Source organism: Eleutherodactylus coqui, chromosome 8 (assembly GCF_035609145.1).
Source record: "Eleutherodactylus coqui strain aEleCoq1 chromosome 8, aEleCoq1.hap1, whole genome shotgun sequence".
Taxonomy (NCBI): domain Eukaryota; kingdom Metazoa; phylum Chordata; class Amphibia; order Anura; family Eleutherodactylidae; genus Eleutherodactylus; species Eleutherodactylus coqui.
Genome location: NC_089844.1, coordinates 99301272 through 99326456, shown reverse-complemented (window position 1 = coordinate 99326456; position 25185 = coordinate 99301272). Strand labels below are relative to the sequence as shown.

The window sequence follows — 25185 nt, the reverse complement described above, 5'->3', positions numbered from 1 at the left end:
GGGACAGATGTGTGGAGACAGGCACAGAAGACATATTATTGATTGAATATAGGCAGTGGGCCTTTTCTAAAAAATATTGGGCAAAAAATCTATTTGGCCTGCCTGTCACTGTGCTCAGTGTTCTGGGTCTGTGTGTGCTGGGTGTAGTAGTTCTACAAAATCATACGCAGCCAGCTAAGTGTTACAGCAGGCTTGCGCCAAATTATTTCCTGGCGTTCCGTAAGCGAAGTCAGCCTCCAACCACAGGCCAATAAGCGGCACATTTAATTACAGCGTTCTTTTTCTGCATTACTGGTAATACAGCATGCTGAGGGGTAGGGGTAGGCCTAGAGGACGTGGACGCGGCCGAGGACGCGGAGGGCCAAGTGAGGGTGTGGGCACAGGCCGAGCCAGTGCGGTGGCCAGGGTTAGAGGCAGGGCCAGACCGAATAATCCACCAACTGTTTCCCAAAGCGACCCCTCATGCCATGCCACCCTGCAGAGGTCAAGGTGCTCTACGGTGTGGCAGTTTTTCACAGAGACACCTGACGACCGACGAACAGTGGTGTGCAACCTTTGTCGCGCCAAGATCAGCTGGGGAGGTACCACCACCAGCATGCACAGGCAAATGATGGCCAAGCACCCCACAAGGTGGGACGAAGGCTGTTCACCACCTCCGGTTTGCACCACTGCCTCTCCCCCTGTGCCCCAACCTGCCACTGACATCCAACCCCCCTCTCAGGGCACAGGCACTACCGTCTCCTGGCCTGTACCCACACCCTCACCTCCGCTGTCCTTGGCCCCATCCAGCAATGTCTCTCAGCGCAGCATCCAGATGTCGCTAGCGCCACTGTTTGAGCACGAGCGCAAGTACGCCGCCGCGCACCCGCACGCTTAAGCGTTAAACGTGCACATTGCCAAATTGATCAGCCTGGAGATGCTGCCGTATAGGCTTGTGGAAACGGAGGCTTTCAAAAGCATGATGGCGGCGGCGGCCCCGCGCTACTCGGTTCCCAGTCGCCACTACTTTTCCCGATGTGCCGTCCCAGCCCTGCACGACCACGTCTCCCGCAACATTGTACGCGCCCTCACCAACGCGGTTACTGCCAAGGTCCACTTAACAACCGACACGTGGACAAGCACAGGCGGGCAGGGCCACTATATCTCCCTGATGGCACATTGGGTGAATTTAGTGGAGGCTGGGACAGAGTCAGAGCCTGGGACCGCTCACGTCCTACCCACCCCCCGAATTGCGTGCCCCAGGTCAGTGGTGGTATCTGCGGCGGTGTATGCTTCCTCCACTAAACCACCCTCCTCCTCCTCCTACGCAACCTCTGTCTCGCAATCAAGATGTGTCAGCAGCAGCACGTCGCCAGCAGTCGGTGTCACGCGGCGTGGCAGCACAGCGGTGGGCAAGCGTCAGCAGGCCGTGCTGAAACTACTCAGCTTAGGAGAGAAGAGTCAGACGGCCCACGAACTGCTGCAGGGTCTGACAGAGCAGACCGACCACTGGCTTGCGCCGCTGAGCCTCCAACCGGGTTGTGTGTGACAACGGACGTAACCTGGTGGCGGCTCTGCAGCTCGGCAGCCTCACGCACGTGCCATGCCTGGCCCATGTCTTTAATTTGGTGGTTCAGCGCTTTCTGAAAAGCTACCCCCACTTGTCATACCTGCTCGGAAAGGTGCGCCAGCTCTGCGCACATTTCCGCAAGTCCCACACGCACGCTGCCACCCTGCGGACACTGCAACATCAGTTTCATCTGCCACTGCACCGATTGCTGTGCGACGTGCCCACACAGTGGAACTCTACGCTCCACATGTTGGCCCGGCTCTATGAGCAGCGTAGAGCTATTGTGGAATACCAACTCCAACATGGGCAGCGCAGTGGGAGTCAGCCTCCTCAATTATTTACAGAAGAGTGGGCCTGGTTGGCAGACATCTGCCAGGTCCTTGGAAACTTTGAGGAGTCTACCCAGATGGTGAGCGGGGATGCTGAAATTATTAGCGTCACCATTCCTCTGCTATGCCTCTTGAGAAGTTCCCTGCAAAGCATAAAGGCAGATGCTTTGGAATCGGAAACGGACGCGGGGAAAGACAGTATGTCGCTGGATAGTCAGAGCAACCTCATGTCTATATCTCAGCGCGTTGAGGAGGAGGGGGAGGAGCATGAGGAGGAGGGGGAAGAGACAGCTTGGCCCACTGCTGAGGGTACAGATGCAGCTTGCCTGTCATCCTTTCAGCGTGTATGGCCAGAGGAGGAGGAGGAGGAGGAGGGGGAGGAGCATGAGGAGGAGGGGGAAGAGACAGCTTGTCCCACTGCTGAGGGTACAGATGCAGCTTGCCTGTCATCCTTTCAGCATGTATGGCCAGAGGAGGAGGAGGAGGATCCTGAAAGTGATCTTCCTAGTGAAGACAGCCATGTGTTGCGTACAGGTACCCTGGCACACATGGCTGACTTCATGTTAGGATGCCTTTCTCGTGACCCTCGCGTTACACGCATTCTGGCCACTAAGGATTACTGGGTGTACACACTGCTCGACCCACGGTATAAGGAGAACCTTTCCACTCTCATACCCGAAGAGGAAAGGGGTTCGAGAATGATGCTATACCACAGGGCGCTGGTGGACAAACTGATGGTAAACTTCCCATCCGACAGCGCTAGTGGCCGAAGGCGCATTTCCGCGGCCCAGGTAGCAGGGGAGGCGCAGAGATCAGGCAGCATGTACAGCGCAGGCAGGGGAACACTCTCTAAGGCCTATGACAGCTTTATGGCTCCCCAGTCAAGGCTGAGTTGGCGGGAGCACTTTAAAAGGATGGAGAGGGAGTACGTAGCCGATCGCACGACCATCCTCGGTGACGCCTCTGCCCCCTACAACTACTGGGTGTCGAAGCTGGACACGTGGCCTGAACTCGCGCTGTATGCCCTGGAGGTGCTTGCTTGTCCTGCGGCTAGCGTCTTGTCAGAGAGTGTGTTTAGTGTGGCTGGGGGAATCATCACGGATAAGCGTACCCACCTGTCAACCGACAGTGCCGACAGGCTTACACTCATCAAGATGAACAAAGCCTGGATTTCCCCAGACTTCTCTTCTCCACCAGCGGACAGCAGCGATACCTAAACAATACGTAGGCTGCACCCGCGGATGGAAGCATCGTTCTCTATCACCATCCAAAACGGAGACCTTTTTGCTTCATCTTTCTGTGTATAATATTCCTCCTCCTCCGCCTGCTCCTCCTCCTGAAACCTCACATAATCACGCCGAACGGGCAATTTTTCTTAGGCCCACAAGGCTCAGTCATATAATTTTTCTAAACAATTTTTATACGTTTCAATGCTCATTAAAGCGTTGAAACTTTCACCTCAACCAATTTTTATTTTTACTGGGCTGCCTCCAGGCCTAGTTACCAATTAAGCCACATTAACCAAAGCGATTAATGGGTTTCACCTGCCCTCTTGGTTGGGCATGGGCAATTTTTCTGAGGTACATTAGTACTGTTGGTACACCAATTTTTGGGGGCCCTCGCCTACAGTGTAATCAAATTAATTTTTTGCCCACCTGCATTACAGCTCACGTAACATCAGCTGTGTTGGGCACTGCAATGGGATATATTTATGTACCGCCGGTGGGTTCCAGGGAGCCACCCATGCTGTGGGTGCACAGGGAGTTGTAACTGCATGTGTCCACTTCTAAAGAACCCCAGTCTGACTGGGGCATGCAGTGTGGGCCGTAGCCCACCTGCATTAAACATGAATTTATTACCTCAGCTGTGATGGGCAATGCAATGGGATATATTTATCTACCGCCGGTGGGTTCCAGGGAGCCACCCATGCTGTGGGTGCACAGGGAGTTGTAACTGCATGTGTCCACTTCTAAAGAACCCCAGTCTGACTGGGGCATGCAGTGTGGGCCGAAGCCCACCTGCATTAAACATGAATTTATTACCTCAGCTGTGATGGGCAATGCAATGGGATATATTTATGTACCGCCGGTGGGTTCCAGGGAGCCACCCATGCTGTAGGTGCACACGGAATTCCCATTGCGGAGTTGTACCTGCCTGTGACTATTTATAAAAAAACGCGGTCTGACTGGGGCATGCAGACACCTTGACAGAATGAATAGTGTGTGGCACATAGGTTCCCCATTGCTATGCCCACGTGTGCAGCTCCAGATGGAGGTGGCACAGGATTGCATTTCTCATTGCTTCTGTACAGCATTGTGGACTATCACCCCGCCCCTTTTAAAGAGGGTCGCTGCCTAGCCGTGCCAACCCTCTGCAGTGTGTGCCTGCTTTTCCTCTGGCAGATGCACTTATAAATAGACATGAGGGTGGCGTGGCATGAGGGCAGCTGAAGGCTGGGCAGGGACAGTTTGGTGTGCGCTGTGGACACTGGGTCGTGGGGGGGGGGGGGGGGTTGGTCAGCATGTAACCCAGGAGAAGTGGCAGCAGAGTGTCATGCAGGCAGTGATTGTGCTTTGTTGGAGGTAGTGTGGTGCTTAGCTAAGGTATGCATTGCTAATGAGAGCTTTTCAGAAGTAAAAGTTGTTGGGAGGGGGGGGGGCCCACTCTTGCCGGTATTGCGGCTTAATAGTGAAACCTGGGAACTTGAGATGCAGCCCAACATGTAGGCCCTCGCCTGCCCTATCCGTTGCTGTGTCGTTCCCATCACTTTCTTGAATTGCCCAGATTTTCACAAACGAAAACCTTAGCGAGCATCGGCGATATATAAAAATGCTCGGGTCGCCCATTGACTTCAATGGGGTTCGTTATTCGAAACGAACCCTCGAGCATCGCGAAAAGTTCGTCTCGAGTAACGAGCACCTGAGCATTTTGGTGCTCGCTCATCTCTAGTGCATACATTATATCTTCTGGATGCTCATGAAGCAACATACTGTTACTTATGGAAAACTTACTGCCCCAGTGTGAGTCAAAGTTTCTGTTGAGATCAACACCATAACAATTGCCATTGTCATGAGATGAGCGAGATTTTCTCCAAAGACGATCCTAAGTTAAAATACATAATATATCAAATGTTAAATTTAGTTTAAGGGTATTTATTTAATGATATGACTAGTTGAGATACAAGATTAGTGCATCAAAATAAATTAATTTGATTAGTTTAGCATTACAAATACAGAAGTATGCAGCTTATGTTCTGATTGCTTATTATCAGAATGATATATAATTATAGTAGATTATAAAATCTACACTTGTTCTTACTGTAGTCCAGGAATAAATAAAACCATCAATGTTGAGGACAGGGACAATATAGAAATCTATGTTCTCCAGAGCTTTATGTACCCTGGTACTTCTGCTGTGTTGATTAAGAATCTGGAAAATAAAGAGAAGTCTTACCCAACACATACATTTAATGGATTATTATTTGAAATTTAACAGAAACTTTGAATTAGAACCATAGCTGCTCTGAACCTTGTAAAGTGAACATAAAGTTAATTCAGGGAAACAACACATTTTATCATTGACACTTTTTGTCTATATACAGTAAATATCTGCATTTAAGTGCAGCTCTGGGGATTAAGGGCTCAGTGACACGGGCTCAGATCCACTGCCGATGCGCCCGTGTTAATGCACGATAAGACGGCCGTACCGGGTGGGGGCGTCTCTCTGCATGACCGGCTCCACTGCCAGCCATGTGTTCTATCTGCCGGCGGTGCGGAGAGTCGTGCAGTGGTCCGAATCGGGCAGAAACACGGGAGGATCTGCGCCTGTGTGACTGAGCCCTAAGTGAAAATTCAGCCATAAGGGTGGACATCCACTTGCGTTTTTCTTGCACGTTTTTTTCACGTGGTATTGCTGCGTTTTTTTAATGTCAAGGGGACTTTCTAATGTTAAAAACTAGAGATGAGCGAGCACCAAAATGCTCGGGTGCTCGTTACTCGGGACGAAATTTTCGCAATGCTCGAGGGTTCGTTTCGAATAACGAACCCCATTGAAGTCAATGGGCGACCCGAGCATTTTTGTATTTCGCCGATGCTCGCTAAGGTTTCCATGTGTGAAAATCTGGGCAATTCAAGAAAATGATGGGAACGACACAGCAACGGATAGGGCAGGGGAGGGGCTACATGTTGGGCTGCATCTCAAGTTCACAGGTTCCACTATTAAGCCACAATAGCGACAAGAATGGGCCCCCCCCCTCCCAACAACTTTTACTTCTGAAGAGCCCTCATTAGCAATGCATACCTTTGCTAAGCACCACACTACCCCCAACAAAGCACAATCACTGCCTGCATGACACTCCGCTGCCACTTCTCCTGGGTTACATGCTGCCCAACCCCCCCGCACGACCCAGTGTCCACAGCGCACACAAAAGTGTCCCTGCGCAGCCTTCAGCTGCCCTCATGCCACACCACCCTCATGTCTATTTATAAGTGCGTCTGCCATGATGAGGAACCGCAGGCACACACTGCAGAGGGTTGGCACGGCTAGGCAGCGACCCTCTTTAAAAGGGGCGGGGCGATAGCCCACAATGCTGTACAGAAGCAATGAGAAATATAATCCTGTGCCACCGCCATCAGGAGCTGCACACGTGGGCATAGCAATGGGGAACCTATGTGCCACACACTATTCATTCTGTCAAGGTGTCTGCATGCCCCAGTCAGACCGCGGTTTTTAATTCATAGACACAGGCAGGTACAACTCCCTATTGTGAAGTCCCTGTGGACCGACAGCATGGGTGGCTCCCTGGAACCCACCGGCGGTACATAAAAATATCCCATTGCATTGCCCAACACAGCTGAGGTAGGAATTTTCGTGCTTAATGCAGGTGGGTTTCGGCCCACACTGCATGCCCCAGTCTGACTGGGGTTCTTTAGAAGTGGAAACAGATGCATTTACAAGTCCCTGTGGACCGACAGCATGGGTGGCTCCCTGGAACCCACCGGCGGTACATAAAAATATCCCATTGCATTGCCCAACACAGCTGAGGTAGTAATGTTGTGCTCAATGCAGGTGGGCTTCGGCCCACACTGCATGCCCCAGTCAGACTGGGGTTCTTTAGAAGTGGAAACAGATGCATTTATAATTCTCTGTGGACCCACAGCATGGGTGGGTGCCAGGAAGCCACCGGCGGTACATAAAAATATCCCATTGCATTACCCAACACAGCTGAGGTAGTAATGTCGTGCTTAATGCAGGTGGGTTTCGGCCCACACTGCATGCCCCAGTCTGACTGGTAATATATACCTTAACAGTAACCTCGTTGGTGGTAATGTGGTGGTGACTGCGGACCTGGTAGCGCGGTTTTATGTAGTTGGTTTTCGGAATGTGGCCAGGATTACGTGGGCCATGGCGGGGGGATGGTGGTGGTGCTCTCTTGTTGTGTCGTTAAAGGTGAAATTCTTGGACTGCCACCAGACGGACCAATGCAAAGGTATTTGCCAAGAATGTTTACATTGTTGGAGGAGGAGGGGGATGTTTTGGAGGCACTATGTGTCCTCTACACGTGTCCGTGGTTATATGCACCTTAACATTAACAGCGTTGGTGGGAAATGGCCTCGCCGCCATCATGTCTTTGTGAAGCCTCTGTTTCCACACCCCAGTGACATACCATTAGTAGCGGTATAGGCAGAGCCCACAATTATTAACATTTCAGCGGTAGCATTAGGGACAGGCCCCACTAACATATCACTAGCAGCAGTATAGGGGGAGCGCAGTCTTAGTTCCATTTCAGTAATAGTAGCACTCAAGACAGGCCCCAGTAACATTCCCATTGCAGCAGTTTAGGGAGATAACAGTCTCTTTCACATTTCAGTAGCTGCAGTATAGACATTTATGTAGCTAAAATGTAGGCCAACCTCACACACCTTTCTGTACCATGAGTGCAGGCGAAGAACATAGAAATTACTATGATTACACTGTAGGTGAGGGCCCAAAAAAATTGGTGTACCAACAGTACTAATGTACCTCAGAAAAAATTGGCCATGCCCAACCAAGATGGCAGGTGAAACCCATTAATCGCTTTGGTTAATGTGGCTTAAGTGGTAACTAGGCCTGGAGGCAGCCCAGTTGAACGAAAAATTGGTTCAAGTTAAAGTTTCAACGCTTTTAAGAGCATTGAAACGTATAAAAATTGTTTAGAAAAATTATATGAGTGAGCCTTGTGGCCCTAAGAAAAATTGCCTGTTCGGCGTGATTATGTGAGGTTTCAGGAGGAGGAGCAGGAGGAGGAGGAGGAATATTATACACAGATTGATGAAGCAGAAATGTCCCCGTTTTGGATGGTGAGAGAGAACGATGCTTCCATCCGCGGGTGCAGCCTACGTATTGCTTAGGTATCGCTGCTGTCCACTGGTGGAGAAGAGAAGTCTGGGGAAATCCAGGCTTTGTTCATCTTGATGAGTGTAAGCCTGTCGGCACTGTCGGTTGACAGGTGGGTACGCTTATCCGTGATGATTCCCCCAGCCACACTAAACACACTCTCTGACAAGACGCTAGCCGCAGGACAAGCAAGCACCTCCAGGGCATACAGCGCGAGTTCAGGCCACGTGTCCAGCTTCAACACACAGTAGTTGTAGGGGGCAGAGGCGTCACCGAGGACGGTGCTGCAATCGGCTACGTACTCCCTCACCATACTTTTACAGTGCTCCCGCCAACTCAGCCTTGACTGGGGACCGGTGACACAGTCTTGCTGGGGAGCCATAAAGCTGGCAAAGGCCTTGGAGAATGTTCCCCTGCCTGCGCTGTACATGCTGCCTGATCTCTGCGCCTCCCCTACTACCTGGCCCTCGGAACTGCGCCTTCTGCCACTAGCGCTGTCGGATGGGAAGTTTACCATCAGTTTGTCCACCAGCGCCCTGTGGTATAGCATCATTCTCGAACCCCTTTCCTCTTCGGGAATGAGAGTGCAAAGGCTCTCCTTATACCGTGGATCGAGCAGTGTGTACACCCAGTAATCCGTAGTGGCCAGAATGCGTGTAACGCGAGGGTCACGAGAAAGGCATCCTAACATGAAGTCAGCCATGTGTGCCAGGGTACCTGTACGCAACACATGGCTGTCCTCACTCGGAAGATCACTTTCAGAATCCTCCTCCTCCTCCTCCTCCTCCTCCTCCTCCTCTGGCCATACACGCTGAAAGGATGACAGGCAAGCAGCATCTGTCCCCTCAGCAGTGGGCCAAGCTGTCTCTTCCCCCTCCTCCTCATGCTCCTCCCCCTCCTCCTCAACGCGCTGAGATATAGACATGAGGTTGCTCTGACTATCCAGCGACATACTGTCTTCCCCCGCCTCCGTTTCTGATTCCAAAGCGTCTGCCTTTATGCTTTGCAGGGAACTTCTCAAGAGGCATAGCAGAGGAATGGTGACGCTAATGATTGCAGCATCTGGGTAGACTCCTCAAATTTTCCAAGGACCTGGCAGATGGCTGCCAACCAGGCCCACTCTTCTGTAAATAATTGAGGAGGCTGACTCCCACTGCGCCGCACAAGTTGGAGTTGGTATTCCACTATAGCTCTACGCTGCTCATAGAGTCTGGCCAACATGTGGAGCGTAGAGTTCCACTGTGTGGGCACGTCGCACAGCAGTCGGTGCACTGGCAGATTAAACGGATGTTGCAGTGTCCGCAGGGTGGCAGCGTGCGTGTGGGATTTGCGGAAATGTGCTCAGAGCTGGCGCACCTTTCCGAGCAGGTATGACAAGTGGGGGTAGCTTTTCAGAAAGCGCTGAACCACCAAATTAAAGACATGGGCCAGGCATGGCACGTGCGTGAGGCTGCCGAGCTGCAGAGCCGCCACCAGGTTACGGCCGTTGTCACACATGACCATGCCCGGTTGGAGGCTCAGCGGCGCAAGCCAGCAGTCGGTCTGCTCTGTCAGACCCTGCAGCAGTTCGTGGGCCGTGTGCTCCTTATCTCCTAAACTGAGTAGTTTTAGCACGGCCTGCTGACGCTTGCCCACCGCTGTGCTGCCACGCCGCGTGACACCGACTGCTGGCGACGTCCTGCTGGTGCTGACACATCTTGATTGCGAGACAGAGGTTGCGTAGGAGGAGGAGGAGGGTGGTTTAGTGGAGGAAGCATACACCCCCGCAGATACCACCACCGAGCTGGGGCACGCAAGTCGGGGGGTGGGTAGGACGTGAGCGGTCACAGGCTCTGACTCTGTCCCAGCCTCCACTAAATTCACCCAATGTGCCATCAGGGAGATATAGTTGCCCTGCTCGCCTGTGCTTGTCCACGTGTCTGTTGATAAGTGGACCTTGGCAGTAACCGCGTTGGTGAGGGCGCGTACAATGTTGCGGGAGACGTGGTCGTGCAGGCCTGGGACGGCACATCGGGAAAAGTAGTGGCGACTGGGAACCGAGTAGCGCGGGGCCGCCGCCGCCATCATGCTTTTGAAAGCCTCCGTTTCCACAAGCCTAAACGGCAGCATCTCTAGGCTGATCAATTTTGCAATGTGCACGTTTAACGCTTGAGCGTGCGGGTGCGTGGCGTCGTACTTGCGCTCAAACTGTGGCGCTAGCGACGTCTGGACGCTACGCTGAGAGACATTGCTGAATGGGGCCGAGGACAGCGGAAGTGAGGGTGTGGGTGCAGGCCAGGAGACGGTAGTGCCTGTGTCCTCAGAGGGGGGTTGGATGTCAGTGGCAGGTTGGGGCACAGGGGGAGAGGCAGTGGTGCAAACTGGAGGCGGTGAACGGGCATCGTCCCACCTTGTGGGGTGCTTGGCCATCATATGCCTGCGCATGCTGTTGGTGGTGCCTCCCCAGCTGATCTTGGCACGACAAAGGTTGCACACCACTGTTCGTCGGTCGTCAGGCGTCTCTGTGAAAAACTGCCACACTGTAGAGCACCTTGACCTCTGCAGGGTGGCATGGCGCGAGGGGGCGCTTTGGGAACCAGTTGGTGGATTATTCGGTCTGGCCCTGCCTCTACCCCTGGACACCGCACTGCCTCTTGCAACCTGCCCTGCTGCTGCCCGTGCCTCCCCCTCTGAAGACCTGTCCTGTGTAGGCGTTGCACACCAGGTGAGGTCAGTCACCTCATCGTCCTGCTGCTCTTCCTCCGAATCCTCTGTGCTCTCCTCCCTCGGACTTACTGCCCTTACTACTACCTCACTGCAAGACAACTGTGTCTCATCGTCATCGTCCTCCTCACCCACTGAAAGGTCTTGAGACAGTTGCCGGAAGTCCCCAGCCTCATCCCCCGGACCCCGGGAACTTTCGAATGGTTAGGCATCAGTAACGATAAACTCCTCAGCTTGGAGAGGAACCACTGCTGCCCAATCTGAGCAGGGGCCCGAGAACAGTTCCTGGGAGTCTGCCCGCTCCTGAGCATGTGTCATTGTAGTGGAGTGAGGAGGCTGGGAGGAAGGAGGAGTAGCAGCCAGAGGATTTGGATTTGCAGCACTGGACGGCGCAGAACTGTGGGTGGATGATAGCTTGCTCGAAGCACTTTCTGCCATCCATGACAGGACCTGCTCACACTGCTCATTTTCTAATAAAGGTCTCCCGCGTGGACCCATTAATTGGGCGATGAATGTGGGGACGCCAGAAACGTGCCTCTCTCCTAATCGCGCAGCAGTCGGCTGCAATACACCTTGATCAGGAGCTCGCCCTTTGCCCACACCCTCACTTGGGCCTACGCGTCCTCGGCCACGTCCATGTCCTCTAGTCTTACCCCTACCCCTCAGCATGCTGTATTACCAGTGATTTCCCAGGCAGGAAATAAATTGGCGCAAGCCTGCAGGACAAATACAATTTTTCCCTTTTTGGGAAACGGAGGGCCCACTGACTATATTCAATCAGATAAGATATGTGTTGCACAGAAATGCAGTTATATGAAGTGCAGCAGAGCAGTTACTTTTCACAGGCAGCAAATAAATTGGCGCAAGACTGCAGGACAAATACAATTTTTCCCTTTTTTGGAAACGGAGGGCCCACTGACTATATTCAATCAGATAAGATATGTGTTGCACAGAAATGCAGTTATATGAAGTGCAGCAGAGCAGAGACTTTTCACAGGCAGCAAATAAATTGGCGCAAGCCTGCAGGACAAATACAATTTTTCCCTTTTTGGGAAACGGAGGGCCCACTGACTATATTCAATCAGATAAGATATGTGTTGCACAGAAATGCAGTTATATGAAGTGCAGCAGAGCAGTTACTTTTCCCAGGCAGGAAATAAATTGGCGCAAGACTGCAGGACAAATACAATTTTTCCCTTTTTGGGAAACGGAGGGCCCACTGACTATATTCAATCAGATAAGATATGTGTTGCACAGAAATGCAGTTATATGAAGTGCAGCAGAGCGGAGACTTTTCACAGGCAACAAATAAATTGGCGCAAGACTGCAGGACAAATACAATTTTTCCCTTTTTGGGAAACGGAGGGCCCACTGACTATATTCAATCAGATAAGATATGTGTTGCACAGAAATGCAGTTATATGAAGTGCAGCAGAGTGGAGACTTTTCACAGGCAGCAAATAAATTGGCGCAAGCCTGCAGGACAAATACAATTTTTCCCTTTTTGGGAAACGGAGGGCCCACTGACTATATTCAATCCGATACGATATGTGTTGCACAGAAGTGCAGTTATATGAAGTGCAGCAGAGCAGTTACTTTTCACAGGCAGGAAATAAATTGGCGCAAGACTGCAGGACAAATACAATTTTTCCCTTTTTGGGAAACGGAGGGCCCACTGACTATATTCAATCAGATAAGATATGTGTTGCACAGAAATGCAGTTATATGAAGTGCAGCAGAGCAGTTACTTTTCACAGGCAGCAAATAAATTGGCGCAAGACTGCAGGACAAATACAATTTTTCCCTTTTTTGGAAACAGAGGGCCCACTGACTATATTCAATCAATAATATATGTCTTCTGGCCCTGCCTACACAATTCTCTCCCTGTAGTATTACTGCAAGGCGCAATGCTCTGCAGACAGCCGATTTTGAAAAGAAAAAAATATGCAACACTGCTAACAGCAGCCTGCACAGTACTGCACACGGATAGATGTGGCCTTAAGAAGGACCGTTGGGGTTCTTGAAGCCTACACTCACTCCTAACACTCTCCCTACAGCAGCACCAGCAGCAGCACTTTCCCTCAGCTAACTCACAAGTAGAGATGAGCGAACGCGTTCGTCCGAGCTTGATATTCGTGTGAATATTAGGGTGTTCGGGATGTTCGTTATTCGTAACGAACACCATGCGGTGTTCTGGTTACTTTCACTTCCTTCCCTGAGACGTTAGCGCGCTTTTCTGGCCAATTGAAAGACAGGGAAGGCATTACAACTTCCCCCTGCAACGTTTAAGCCCTATACCACCCCCCTGCTGTGAGTGGCTGGCGAGATCAGGTGTTCGCCTAATATAAAAGTCGGCCCCTCCCGCGGCTCGCCTCAGATGCCTGGTGAGTTAGATGAGGGACAGTGCTGTTTATACCGGAGCTGCTGTAGGGAAAGAATTGGTAGTTAGTGTAGGCTTCAAGACCCCCCAAAGGTCCTTATTAGGGCCACTGATAGCTGTGTGTTGGCTGCTGTTAGCAGTGGCATTTTTTTTTTCTCAAAATCGGCTCTGCAGAGCGTTGCACCTGGCATTAGGGACAGAAGTGCTGCATAGGCAGGGAGAGTGTTAGGAGTGAGTGTAGCCTTCAAGAACCTCAACGGTCCTTTCTAGGGCCATATTTATCCGTGTGCAGTACTGTCCAGGCTGCTGTTAGCTGTGCTGCATTTTTTTTGGGCTTCTCAAAATCGCCTCTGCAGAGCATTCCACCCTCCATTGATACTGCAGGGAAAGAATTGTATAGGCAGGGCCACAATACAGTTATTATTCATAGAATATACGCAGTGCTGCCTTTTGGTGGAAAAACAAGTGAAAACAAATCTATTTGTCCAGCCTCTGTCCGTCCTTACGGGCGGTGGACACGTGTGAGCTGCGTGAAAAACATTGCTAAATCATACGCACCCAGCTACGCTTTACTGCTGGCTTCGCCATTTGCTTTCCTTAATTGGGAAAAAAAATACCTGCTCTGCCAGAGTTATAATAACTCTGCTACCCTCACGTTCTGTGACACATTAGCAGGGACACAGCACAGTTATTAAACTTCTCATGTTCATTGAATATACGCAGTGCTGCCTTTTGGTGGAAAAACAAGTGAAAACAAATCTATTTGTCCAGCCTCTGTCCGTCCTTACGGGCGGTGGACACGTGTGAGCTGCGTGAAAAACATTGCTAAATCATACGCACCCAGCTACGCTTTACTGCTGGCTTCGCCATTTGCTTTCCTTAATTGGGAAAAAAAATACCTGCTCTGCCAGAGTTATAATAACTCTGCTACCCTCACGTTCTGTGACACATTAGCAGGGACACAGCACAGTTATTAAACTTCTCATGTTCATTGAATATACGCAGTGCTGCCTTTTGGTGGAAAAACAAGTGAAAACAAATCTATTTGTCCAGCCTCTGTCCGTCCTTACGGGCGGTGGACACGTGTGAGCTGCGTGAAAAACATTGCTAAATCATACGCACCCAGCTACGCTTTACTGCTGGCTTCGCCATTTGCTTTCCTTAATTGGGAAAAAAAATACCTGCTCTGCCAGAGTTATAATAACTCTGCTACCCTCACGTTCTGTGACACATTAGCAGGGACACAGCACAGTTATTAAACTTCTCATGTTCATTGAATATACGCAGTGCTGCCTTTTGGTGGAAAAACAAGTGAAAACAAATCTATTTGTCCAGCCTCTGTCCGTCCTTACGGGCGGTGGACACGTGTGAGCTGCGTGAAAAACATTGCTAAATCATACGCACCCAGCTACGCTTTACTGCTGGCTTCGCCATTTGCTTTCCTTAATTGGGAAAAAAAATACCTGCTCTGCCAGAGTTATAATAACTCTGCTACCCTCACGTTCTGTGACACATTAGCAGGGACACAGCACAGTTATTAAACTTAGATTATTCATTCACTAGAGGCAGTGGGGCCTTTCGTTTTCCAAAAAGGGAAAAAATTATATTTGGCCTGCAGTCTTGCGCCAATTTATTTCCTGCCTGTGAAATCAAATCACTGGTAATACAGCATGCTGAGGGGTAGGGGTAGGCCTAGAGGACGTGGACGCGGCCGAGGACGCGGAGGGCCAAGTCAGGGTGTGGGCACAGGCCGAGCTCCTGATCCCGGTGTGTCGCAGCCGACTGCTGCGCGATTAGGAGAGAGGCACGTTTCTGGCGTCCCCACATTCATCGCCCAATTAATGGGTCCACGCGGGAGACGGTTATTAGAAAATGAGCAGTGTGAGCAGGTCCTGTCCTGGATGGCAGAAAGTGCTTCGAGCAACCGATCGTCAACACGCAGTTCTGCGCCGTCCACTGCTGCAAATCCGAATCCTCTGTCTGCTGCTCCTCCTTCCTCCCAGCCTCCTCACTCCACTACAATGACACCTGCTCAGGAGCGGGAACACTCCCAGGAACTGTTCTCGGGCCCCTGCTTAGATTGGGCAGCAGCGGTTCCTCTCCCACCAGAGGAGTTTATCGTCACTGATGCCCAACCATTCGAAAGTTCCCGGGGTCCGAGGGAAGAGGCTGGGGACTTCCGCCAACTGTCTCAACAACTTTCTGTGGGTGAGGAGGACGATGACGATCAGACACAGTTGTCTTGCAGTGAGGTAGTAGTAAGGGCAGTAAGTCCAAGGGAGCAGCGCACAGAGGATTCGGAGGAAGAGCAGCAGGACGATGAGGTGGCTGACCCCACCTGGTGTGCAACGCTTACTCAGGAGGACAGGTCTTCAGAGGGGGAGTCAAGGGCATCAGCAGGGCAGGTTGCAAGAGGCAGTGCGGTGGCCAGGGCCAGGGGTAGAGGCAGGGCCAGACCGAATAATCCACCAACTGTTTCCCAAAGCGCCCCCTCGCGCCATGCCACCCTGCAGAGGCCGAGGTGCTCTAAGGTCTGGCAGTTTTTCACAGAGACGCCTGACGACCGACGAACAGTGGTGTGCAACCTTTGTTGCGCAAAGCTCAGCCGGGGAGCCAACACCAACAGCCTCACCACCACCACCATGCGCAGACATATGATGGCCAAGCACCCCACAAGGTGGGAAGAAGGCCGTTCACCGCCTCCGGTTTGCACCCCTGCCTCTCCCCCTGTGCCCCAACCTGCCACTGAGATGCAACCCCCCTCTCAGGACACAGGCACTACCGCCTCATGGCCTGCACCCACACCCTCATCTCCGCTGTCCTCGGCCCCATCCAGCAGTGTAGTTCAGCGCACCGTTCAGCCGTCTCTTGCGCAAGTGTTCGAGCGCAAGCGCAAGTACGCCGCCACGCACCCGCACGCTCAAACGTTAACCGTCCGCATAGCAAAATTCATCAGCCTTGAGATGCTGCCGTATAGGGTTGTGGAAACTGAGTCCTTCAAAAGTATCATGGAGGCGGCGGCCCCGCGCTACTCAGTTCCCAGTCGCCACTACTTTTCCCGATGTGCCGTCCCAGCCCTGCACGACCACGTCTCCCGCAACATTGTGCGCGCCCTCACCAACGCGGTTACTGCCACGGTCCACTTAACTACGGACACGTGGACAAGCACAGGCGGGCAGGGCCACTACATCTCCCTGACGGCACATTGGGTGAATTTAGTGGAGGCTGGGACAGAGTCAGAGCCTGGGACCGCTCACGTCCTACCCACCCCCAGAATTGCGGGCCCCAGCTCGGTGCTGGTATCTGCGGAGGTGTATGCTTCCTCCACTAAAGCACCCTCCTCCTCCTCCTCCTCCTCCTCCTCTGTCTCGCAATCAAGATGTGTTAGCAGCAGCATGTCGCCAGCAGTCGGTGTCGCGCGGTGTGGCAGCACAGCGGTGGGCAAGCGTCAGCAGGCCGTGCTGAAACTACTCAGCTTAGGCGATAAGAGGCACACGGCCCACGAACTGCTGCAGGGTCTGACAGAGCAGACCGACCGCTGGCTTGCGCCGCTGAGCCTCCAACCGGGCATGGTCGTGTGTGACAACGGGCGTAACCTGGTGGCGGCTCTGCAGCTTGGCAGCGTCACGCACGTGCCATGCCTGGCCCACGTCTTTAATTTGGTGGTTCAGCGGTTTCTGAAAAGCTACCCACGCTTGTCAGACCTGCTCGTAAAGGCGCGCCGGCTCTGCGCACATTTCCGCAAGTCCCACACGGACGCTGCCACCCTGCGCACCCTGCAACATCACTTTAAGCTGCCAGTGCACCGACTGCTGTGCGACGTGCCCACACGGTGGAACTCTACGCTCCACATGTTGGCCAGGCTCTATGAACAACGTAGAGCTATAGTCGAATACCAACTCCAACATGGGCGGCGCAGTGGGAGTCAGCCTCCTCAATTCCTTTCAGAAGAGTGGGCCTGGTTGGCAGACATCTGCCATGTCCTTGGTAATTTTGAGGAGTCTACCCAGCTGGTGAGCGGCGATGCTACAATCATTAGCGTCACCATTCCTCTGCTATGCATCTTGAGAAATTCCCTGCAAACCATAAAGGCAGCTGCTTTGCGCTCGGAAACGGGGGCGGGGGAAGACAGTATGCCGCTGGATAGTCAGGGCACCATCCTGTCTATTTCTCAGCGCGTACAGGAGGAGGAGGAGGAGCATGAGGAGGATGAGGAGGAGGGGGAAGAGACAGCTTGGGCCGCTGCTGACGGTACACCGGCTGATTGCCTGTCATCCTTTCAGCGTGTATGGCCTGAGGAGGAGGAGGAGGAGGAGGAGGAGGAGGAGGAGGAGGAGGAGGATCCTGAAAGTGATCTTCCTAGTGAAGACAGCCATGTGTTGCGTACAGGTACCCTGGCACACATGGCTGACTTCATGTTAGGATGCCTTTCTCGTGACCCTCGCGTTGCACGCATTCTGGCCACTACGGATTACTGGGTGTACACACTGCTCGATCCACGGTATAAGGAGAACCTGCCCACTCTGATTCCCGAAGAGGAAAGGGGTTCGAGAGTGTTGCTATACCACAGGACCCTTGCGGACAAGCTGATGGTAAAATTCCCAGCCGACAGCGCTAGTGGCAGAAGGCGCAGTACCGAGGGCAAGGTAGCAGGGGATGTGCGTAGATCGAGCAGCATGTACATCCCAGGCAGTGCAACAGTCTTTAAGGGCCTGGCCAGCTTTATGGCTCCCCACCAAGACTGTGTCACCGCTCCCCAGTCACGGCTGAGTCGGCGGGAGCACTGTAAAAGGATGGTGAGGGAGTACGTAGCGGATCGCACGACCATCCTTGGTGACGCCTCTGCCCCCTACAACTACTGGGTGTCGAAGCTGGACATGTGGCCTGAACTAGCGCTGTATGCCCTGGAGGTGCTTGCTTGTCCTGCGGCTAGCGTCTTGTCGGAGAGGGTGTTTAGTGCGGCTGGGGGAATCATCACAGATAAGCGTAGCCGCTTGTCAACCGACAGTGCCGACAGGCTAACACTCATCAAGATGAACAAAGGCTGGATTTCCCCAGACTTCTGTTCTCCACCAGCGGACAGCAGCGATACGTAAGCAATACGTAGGCTGCACCCGCGGATGGAAGCATAGTTCTCTCTCACCATCCAAAACGGGGACATTTCTGCTTCATCAATCTGTGTCTAATATTCCTCCTCCTCCTCCTCCTGCTCCTCCTCCTGAAACCTCACGTAATCACGCTGAACGGGCAATTTTTCTTAGGGCCACAAGGCTCACTCAAATAATTTTTCAGAACAATTTTTATAAGTTTCAATGCGCTTAAAAGCATTGGAACTTTAACTTGAACCAATTTTTCATTACACTGGGCTGCCTCCAGGCCTAGTTACCACTTAAGCCACATTAACCAAAGCGATTAATGGGTTTCACCTGCCCTCTTGGCTGGCCATGGCCAATTTTTGGGATGTACATTAGTACTGTTGATACAGCAATTTTTGTGGGCCCTCGCCTACAGTGTAATCAAATTAATTTTTAGCCCACCTGCATTACAGCTGACGTTACCTCAGCTGTGTTGGGCAATGCAATGGGATATTTTTATGTACCGCCGGTGGGTTCCAGGGAGCCACCCATGCTGTAGGTGCACACTGAGTTTTTAATACATCTGTACACTTCTAAAGAACCCGTCTGACTGGGGCATGCAGTGTGGGCCGAAGCCCACCTGTATTACGCACGACATTACTACCTCAGCTGTGTTGGGCAATGCAATGGGATATTTCTATGTACCGCCGGTGGCTTCCTGGCACCCACCCAGGCAGTGGGTCCACAGGGAGTTTAACCTACATGTGTCCACTTGTAAAGAACCCCAGTCTGACTGGGGCATGCAGTGTGGGCCGAAACCCACCTGCATTAACCCTTTCCAGTCCACTGTGTGACCTGTGAAGACATTAGGGTTTAAGGCTGTACAGCTCCGTTGTTGGTAGACGTCCGTCGGGGTTCTCTTACTGTATATTGCCAGCCTCTCTGCTGTCGGAGCCTATCCTACGTGTCAGCTCATGCCGTACTGGCTTTAGCCAGCATATAGCGCCGTTGTATAACAGCAGAAAAAGAGTAAGCCCCCTAGGAAAACCATATACAAATTGGATTGGAAAGGGTTAAGCACAACATTACTACCTCAGCTGTGTTGGGCAATGCAATGGGATATTTCTATGTACCGCCGGTGGCTTCCTGGCACCAACCCATGCTGTAGGTGCACACGGAGTTTTTACTACATCTGTACACTTATAAAGAACCCCAGTCAGACTGGGGCATGCAGTGTGGGCCGAAGCCCACCTGCATTAAGCACGACATTACTACCTCAGCTGTGTTGGGCAATGCAATGGGATATTTCTGTGTACCGCCGGTGGGTTCCAGGGAGCCACCCATGCTGTGGGTCAACAGGGACTTCACAATAGGGAGTTGTACCTGCCTGTGTCTATGAATTAAAAAGCCCGGTCTGACTGGGGCATGCAGACACCTTGACAGAATGAATAGTGTGTGGCACATAGGTTCCCCATTGCTATGCCCACGTGTGCAGCTCCTGATGGCGGTGGCACAGGATTCTATTTCTCATTGCTTCTGTACAGCATTGTGGGCTATCGCTCCGCCACTTTTAAAGAGGGTCGCTGCCTAGCCGTGCCAACCTCTGCAGTGTGTGCCTGTGGTCCCTCGTCATGGCAGACGCAATTCTAAATAGACATGAGCGTGGTGTGGCATGAGGGCAGCTGAAGGCTGCCCAGGGACACTTTGGTGTGCGCTGTGGGGGGGGAGGGGGGGCGGTTGGGCAGCATGTAACCCAGGAGAAGTGTCAGTGGAGTGTCATGCAGGCAGTGATTGTGCTTTGTTGGAGGTAGTGTGGTGCTTAGCAAAGGTATGCCATGCTAATGAGGGCTTTTCAGAAGTAAAAGTTGTTGGGAGGGGGGGGGGGGCCACTCTTGCCGGTATTGTGGCTTAATAGTGGGACCTGTGAACTTGAGATGCAGCCCAACACGTAGCCCCTCGCCTGCCCTATCCGTTGCTGTGTCATTCCCATCACTTGCCTGAATTGCCCAGATTTTCACACATGAAAACCTTAGCGAGCATCGGCGAAATACAAAAATGTTCTGGTCGCCCATTGACTTCAATGGGGTTCGTTGTTCGAAACGAACCCTCGAGCATCACGGGAAGTTCGTTCCGAATAACGAACACCCGAACATTTTGGTGTTCGCTCATCTCTACTCACAAGGCATCTGTGGCGAGCCGCGGGAGGGGCCGACTTTTACACTCGGGTGACATCTGATCTCCCCAGCCACTCACAGCAGGGGGGTGGTATAGGGCTTGAACGTCACAGGGGGAAGTTGTAATGCCTTCCCTGTCTTTCAATTGGCCAGAAAAGCGCGCTAACGTCTCAGAGAGGAAACTGAAAGTAACCAGAACACCGCGTGGTGCTCGTTAAGAGTAACGAGCATCCCGAACACCCTAATATTCGCACGAATATCAAGCTCGGACGAGTACGTTCGCTCATCTCTATTAAAAACGCATTGCAAGTTTGCGCTTTGCGATTTCTGTGTGATGCGTTTTTAACATTAGAAAGTCCCATTGACAATTGTGTTAAAAAACACAGCGATATTGCGTAAAAAACACAAAAAATGTAACTTCTCTTAATGCTGATATTGTGGAAATATCCCACTGTGCTCTTCTAGATCATATACAAAGCCTTGCTGATCATGACTAATGATGAATGATTAATGTAATCTATTTGTGTCAGGATGGGAACTATTTCACAAAAAATCATTCTAAATCTCCTGCAAGGAAAAGCAGTAGAATTACTGAAAATTATGCCGGGAAGACAGCAGGTGCGGTGCTTGTTATAAAAGCAATGTCATAAAGTGTGCAAAGGACAAATTCTACCAGCGTAATTTAGGTTGATCTTATCACTTAGCTGATCATGACGAGCAACAATAATTGTGACAACATAACTTTTAAGCAGCACTGGCAACCTGGCAGGAAGCATATGAAATATTACAACTACCAATCACTGCAAAATTAATTCTCAGTTGTTATACTATAGTTACAGCTGTATATTGCTATGCCAGATTCACATACGTATCTCTCATATGGCAGAGGATTGTTTGCCATGTGCCTTGTTTGTTTTTTGCCAAGTTAAAATCCGGTATATCTGTATGTATCGAAACAATAAGCAATTAATAAGATATTGTTAGTACCCTCAAAGATTATCTTTATAGATCATTATCTATGGTTGGACTATTAAAGTAGGCAGGCAACCAAAACAATTTTTTTGGGATGTCCGGGAAATCAGTGGTATTTTCACATTATTAGGTAACAAACAAATGTAATTAACAGTTATTGAGCCAAAACTTGAATTGTCACATTGCTGACTACGTTTTTATGTACAATCACAGAAAATGGCCGTTACTTACTGACTGAGGAGTGCATATAGATGCATCCTCCTCTCACCATGCAGGTAGCTGACTACCAAATGGAGGAGCCAATAACACCTGTGCAGAACACCGATAAGACAACCACTCACACTGCCTCCTGATAATGAGGGGGGTGGATGCTTGGTGTACACTCCCACACATAGTGGATACAGGGTGCCAGACCATTCTGATATATGTAGTTCACCATGCAGACCAGCAACCTATTAATGACGCCATGATAATTCGGCGGGTTGCCCTGCATTTCCATCAGTGAACCACATTGGTACTGCCATCCTGGGCTCCCCCTGGAGTCTTAATGCCACGCTGCATGTGAATGATAGATAATAAATGCAAGGCATTGGTTGAATGTTGGCCAAGATACATGAGCCCACTAACCACTTCACGCTTCCTTGCGTTGTAGTGGGTCCCTACACTAATATAAATGCAGGTTGCTGGTTTGCATGGTGAACTACATATATCAGAATGGTCTGGCACCCTGTATTCACTATGTGTGGGAGTGTACACCAAACATCCACCCCCCTCATTATCAGGAGGCAGTGTGAGTGGTTGTTATATCGGTGTCCTGCACAGGTGTTATTGGCTCCTCCATTTTGTAGTCAGCTACCTGCATGGTGAGAGGAGGCTGCATCTATATGCACTCCTCATTTAGTAAGTAACGGCCATTTTCTGTGATTGTTTTTAATTCTTGATTTCCCCTTCTGTGATGCATTTATATTAGTGTAGGGACCCACTACAACGCAAGGAACCGTGAAGTGGTTACTGGGCTCATGTATCTTGGCCAACATTTAACCAATGCCTTGCATTTATTATCTATCATTCACATGCAGCATGGCTTTAAGACTCCAGGGGGAGCCCAGGGTGGCAGTACCAATGTGGTTCACTGATGGAAATGCAGGGCAACCCGCCGAATTATCATGGCGTCATTGATAGGTTGCTGGTCTGCATGGTGAACTACATATATCAGAATGGTCTGGCACTCTGTATTCACTATGTGTGGGATATACGCCAAGCAGCCACCCCCTCATTATCAAGAGGCAGTGTGAGTGGTTGTCTTATCGGTGTCCTGCACAGGTGTTATTCGCTCCTCCATTTGGTAGTCAGCTACCTGCATGGTGAGAGGATGCATCTATATGCACTCCTCAGTCAGTAAGTAACGGCCATTTTCTGTGATTGTTTTTAATTTTTTATTTCCCCTTCTGTGATGCACGTTTTTATGTACAGTGCAGGTTCATGCTTATACATGTATAGTAATTATTTTGTATGCTAATATAATGCTGTTATTTTTTGTTTTGTTACATCTGTAGATAAATTGGTGATTATTATTATCAAGTATGGCATCAAGAGGTTGTAAATATCCTGCAGATGCTTTCTGTTATGTATGCAGAGAGTTCATTAAAACTCTTTGCTTCAAAAGAAGCACTCTTTGGCAACAACTGCAAAAATGAATGCAGCCTACAAAGCATATTTTGGGATGGCTGTGGGTGATCAAGATAAGTGATGGGTACCTCACTTCAGATGCGATAATTGCAAGAAAACTCTTGAAAGTTGGTTCAGAGGAGAAAATAGAGCAATGAAGTTTGCGAAACCAAGAATTTGGCGGGGGACAACTGATCATTTCACCAACTGCTATTTCTGCATGGTAGACCCCTCCAAATGTCAAAGTGAAAAAAATGCAGTTGCTGTGATGTATCCAAACATTCCTTCACCTATGGCCCCGGTACCACATTGCTCTGATCTCCCTATACTGATGTCTCCATTAGAGCATGCATAAGGTGCAGACGTGTTCAGAAAACATCAGCTCAGACAGTGAAGATGCAACTGATCCTTTCCATGCTGGCGAAGATGACAGAAGACCATACTACCCAAACCAGAAGGATGTTATGATTTGGTAAGAGATCTTAGTCTTACAAAGCTAAAGCAGAAATTCTGACTTCCAGGCTGAAACAGTGGGACTTGCTGGATGATAGCGTGCAAGTTACAAGTCAAAGAAAATGGCATCAAATGTTTTCTAGCTTCTTAACCTTTCAAGATTGACTCAAGATTGTTACTGCCTTAATGTGACAGGTCTATTCAGTGAAATTGGGATATCTTGTAATGCACAGGATTGGCTCCTTTTCATTGACAGTTCTTCCAAGAGCCTGAAAGCAGTTTTACTACACAATGGAAATCAACTTCCATCCCTTCCAGTGGCTCACTCTGCACATTTCAAGGAGGAGTATAGTAGTGTCAAATTCCTGTTGCAAGTTCTGAAGTACGATCAGTATGGTTGAGAGGTAATTGGAGACTTCAAGATGGTTGTTTTCCTAAGGTGGTTTCACAAAGTTTCCTTGCTATCTTTGCCTTTGGGATAGCAGAGTCAAATCTGAACACTCGATCATCGACGAGACTGGCCTGAACGTATTGACTTCCCTGTCAGACAAAGCAACATCAAGTGGGAGCCCACCTTCTCATCTTTCCGCCTTCCAACCGACCTCCCCTCAACATCTCCATTCCAGTGTCTGGCACCATCATAATCCCCAGACACCATACCCACTCTCCTTTTCCCCCCCATCCAATCTCTGTCCCGAACATACCACCTGTACCTCAGAAATATTGCTAAAATCCGTCTGTTCCTAGCCACGGACACGCTAAAGACACTCGTTGTTGTCCTCATCCACTCCCGACTTGACTACTGCAACTCACTATTCATTAGTAGAGATGAGCGAGCACCAAAATGCTCGGGTGCTCGTTACTCGGGACGAAATTATCGCGATGCTCGAGGGTTTGTTTCGAGTAACGAACCCCATTGAAGTCAATGGGCGACCGGAGCATTTTTGTATTTCGCCGATGCTCGCTAAGGTTTTCATGTGTGAAAATCTAGGCAATTCAAGAAAGTGATGGGAACGACACAGAAACGGATAGGGCAGGCGAGGGGCTACATGTTGGGCTGCATCTCAAGTTCACAGGTCCCACTATTAAGCCACAATAGCGGCAAGAGTGGGGCCCCCCCTCCCAACAACTTTTACTTCTGAAAAGCCCTCATTAGCATGGCATACCTTAGCTAAGCACCACACTAGCTACAACAAAGCACAATCACTGCCTGCATGACACTCCGCTGCCACTTCTCCTGGGTTACATGCTGCCCAACCCCCCTCCCCCCTGCACGACACAGTGTCCACAGCGCACACCAAACTGTCCCTGCGCAGCCTTCAGCTGCCCTCATGCCACACCACCCTCATGTCTATTTATAAGTGCGTCTGCCATGAGGAGGAACTGCAGGCACACACTGCAGAGGGTTGGCACGGCTAGGCAGCGACCCTCTTTAAAAGTGGTGGGGCGATAGCCCACAATGCTGTACAGAAGCAATGAGAAATCCAATCCTGTGCCACCTCCATCA

The 25185-nt window shown here is 50.7% G+C and overlaps 1 protein-coding gene across 1 annotated transcript in view; it reads right to left on the bottom strand.

Moving 5' to 3' along the window:
* The window catches only part of LOC136577902 (carboxypeptidase O-like), a 60896-nt gene that overhangs the window by 9609 nt on the left and 26102 nt on the right, over window positions 1-25185 (bottom strand). The window contains exons 6-7 of the mRNA XM_066577819.1: window positions 5197-5307; window positions 4890-4980 (exon numbers count right to left, since the gene is read on the bottom strand). Of these exons, the coding sequence (XP_066433916.1) occupies window positions 4890-4980; window positions 5197-5307 (202 nt within the window). The remainder of the gene's footprint in view (window positions 1-4889; window positions 4981-5196; window positions 5308-25185) is intronic.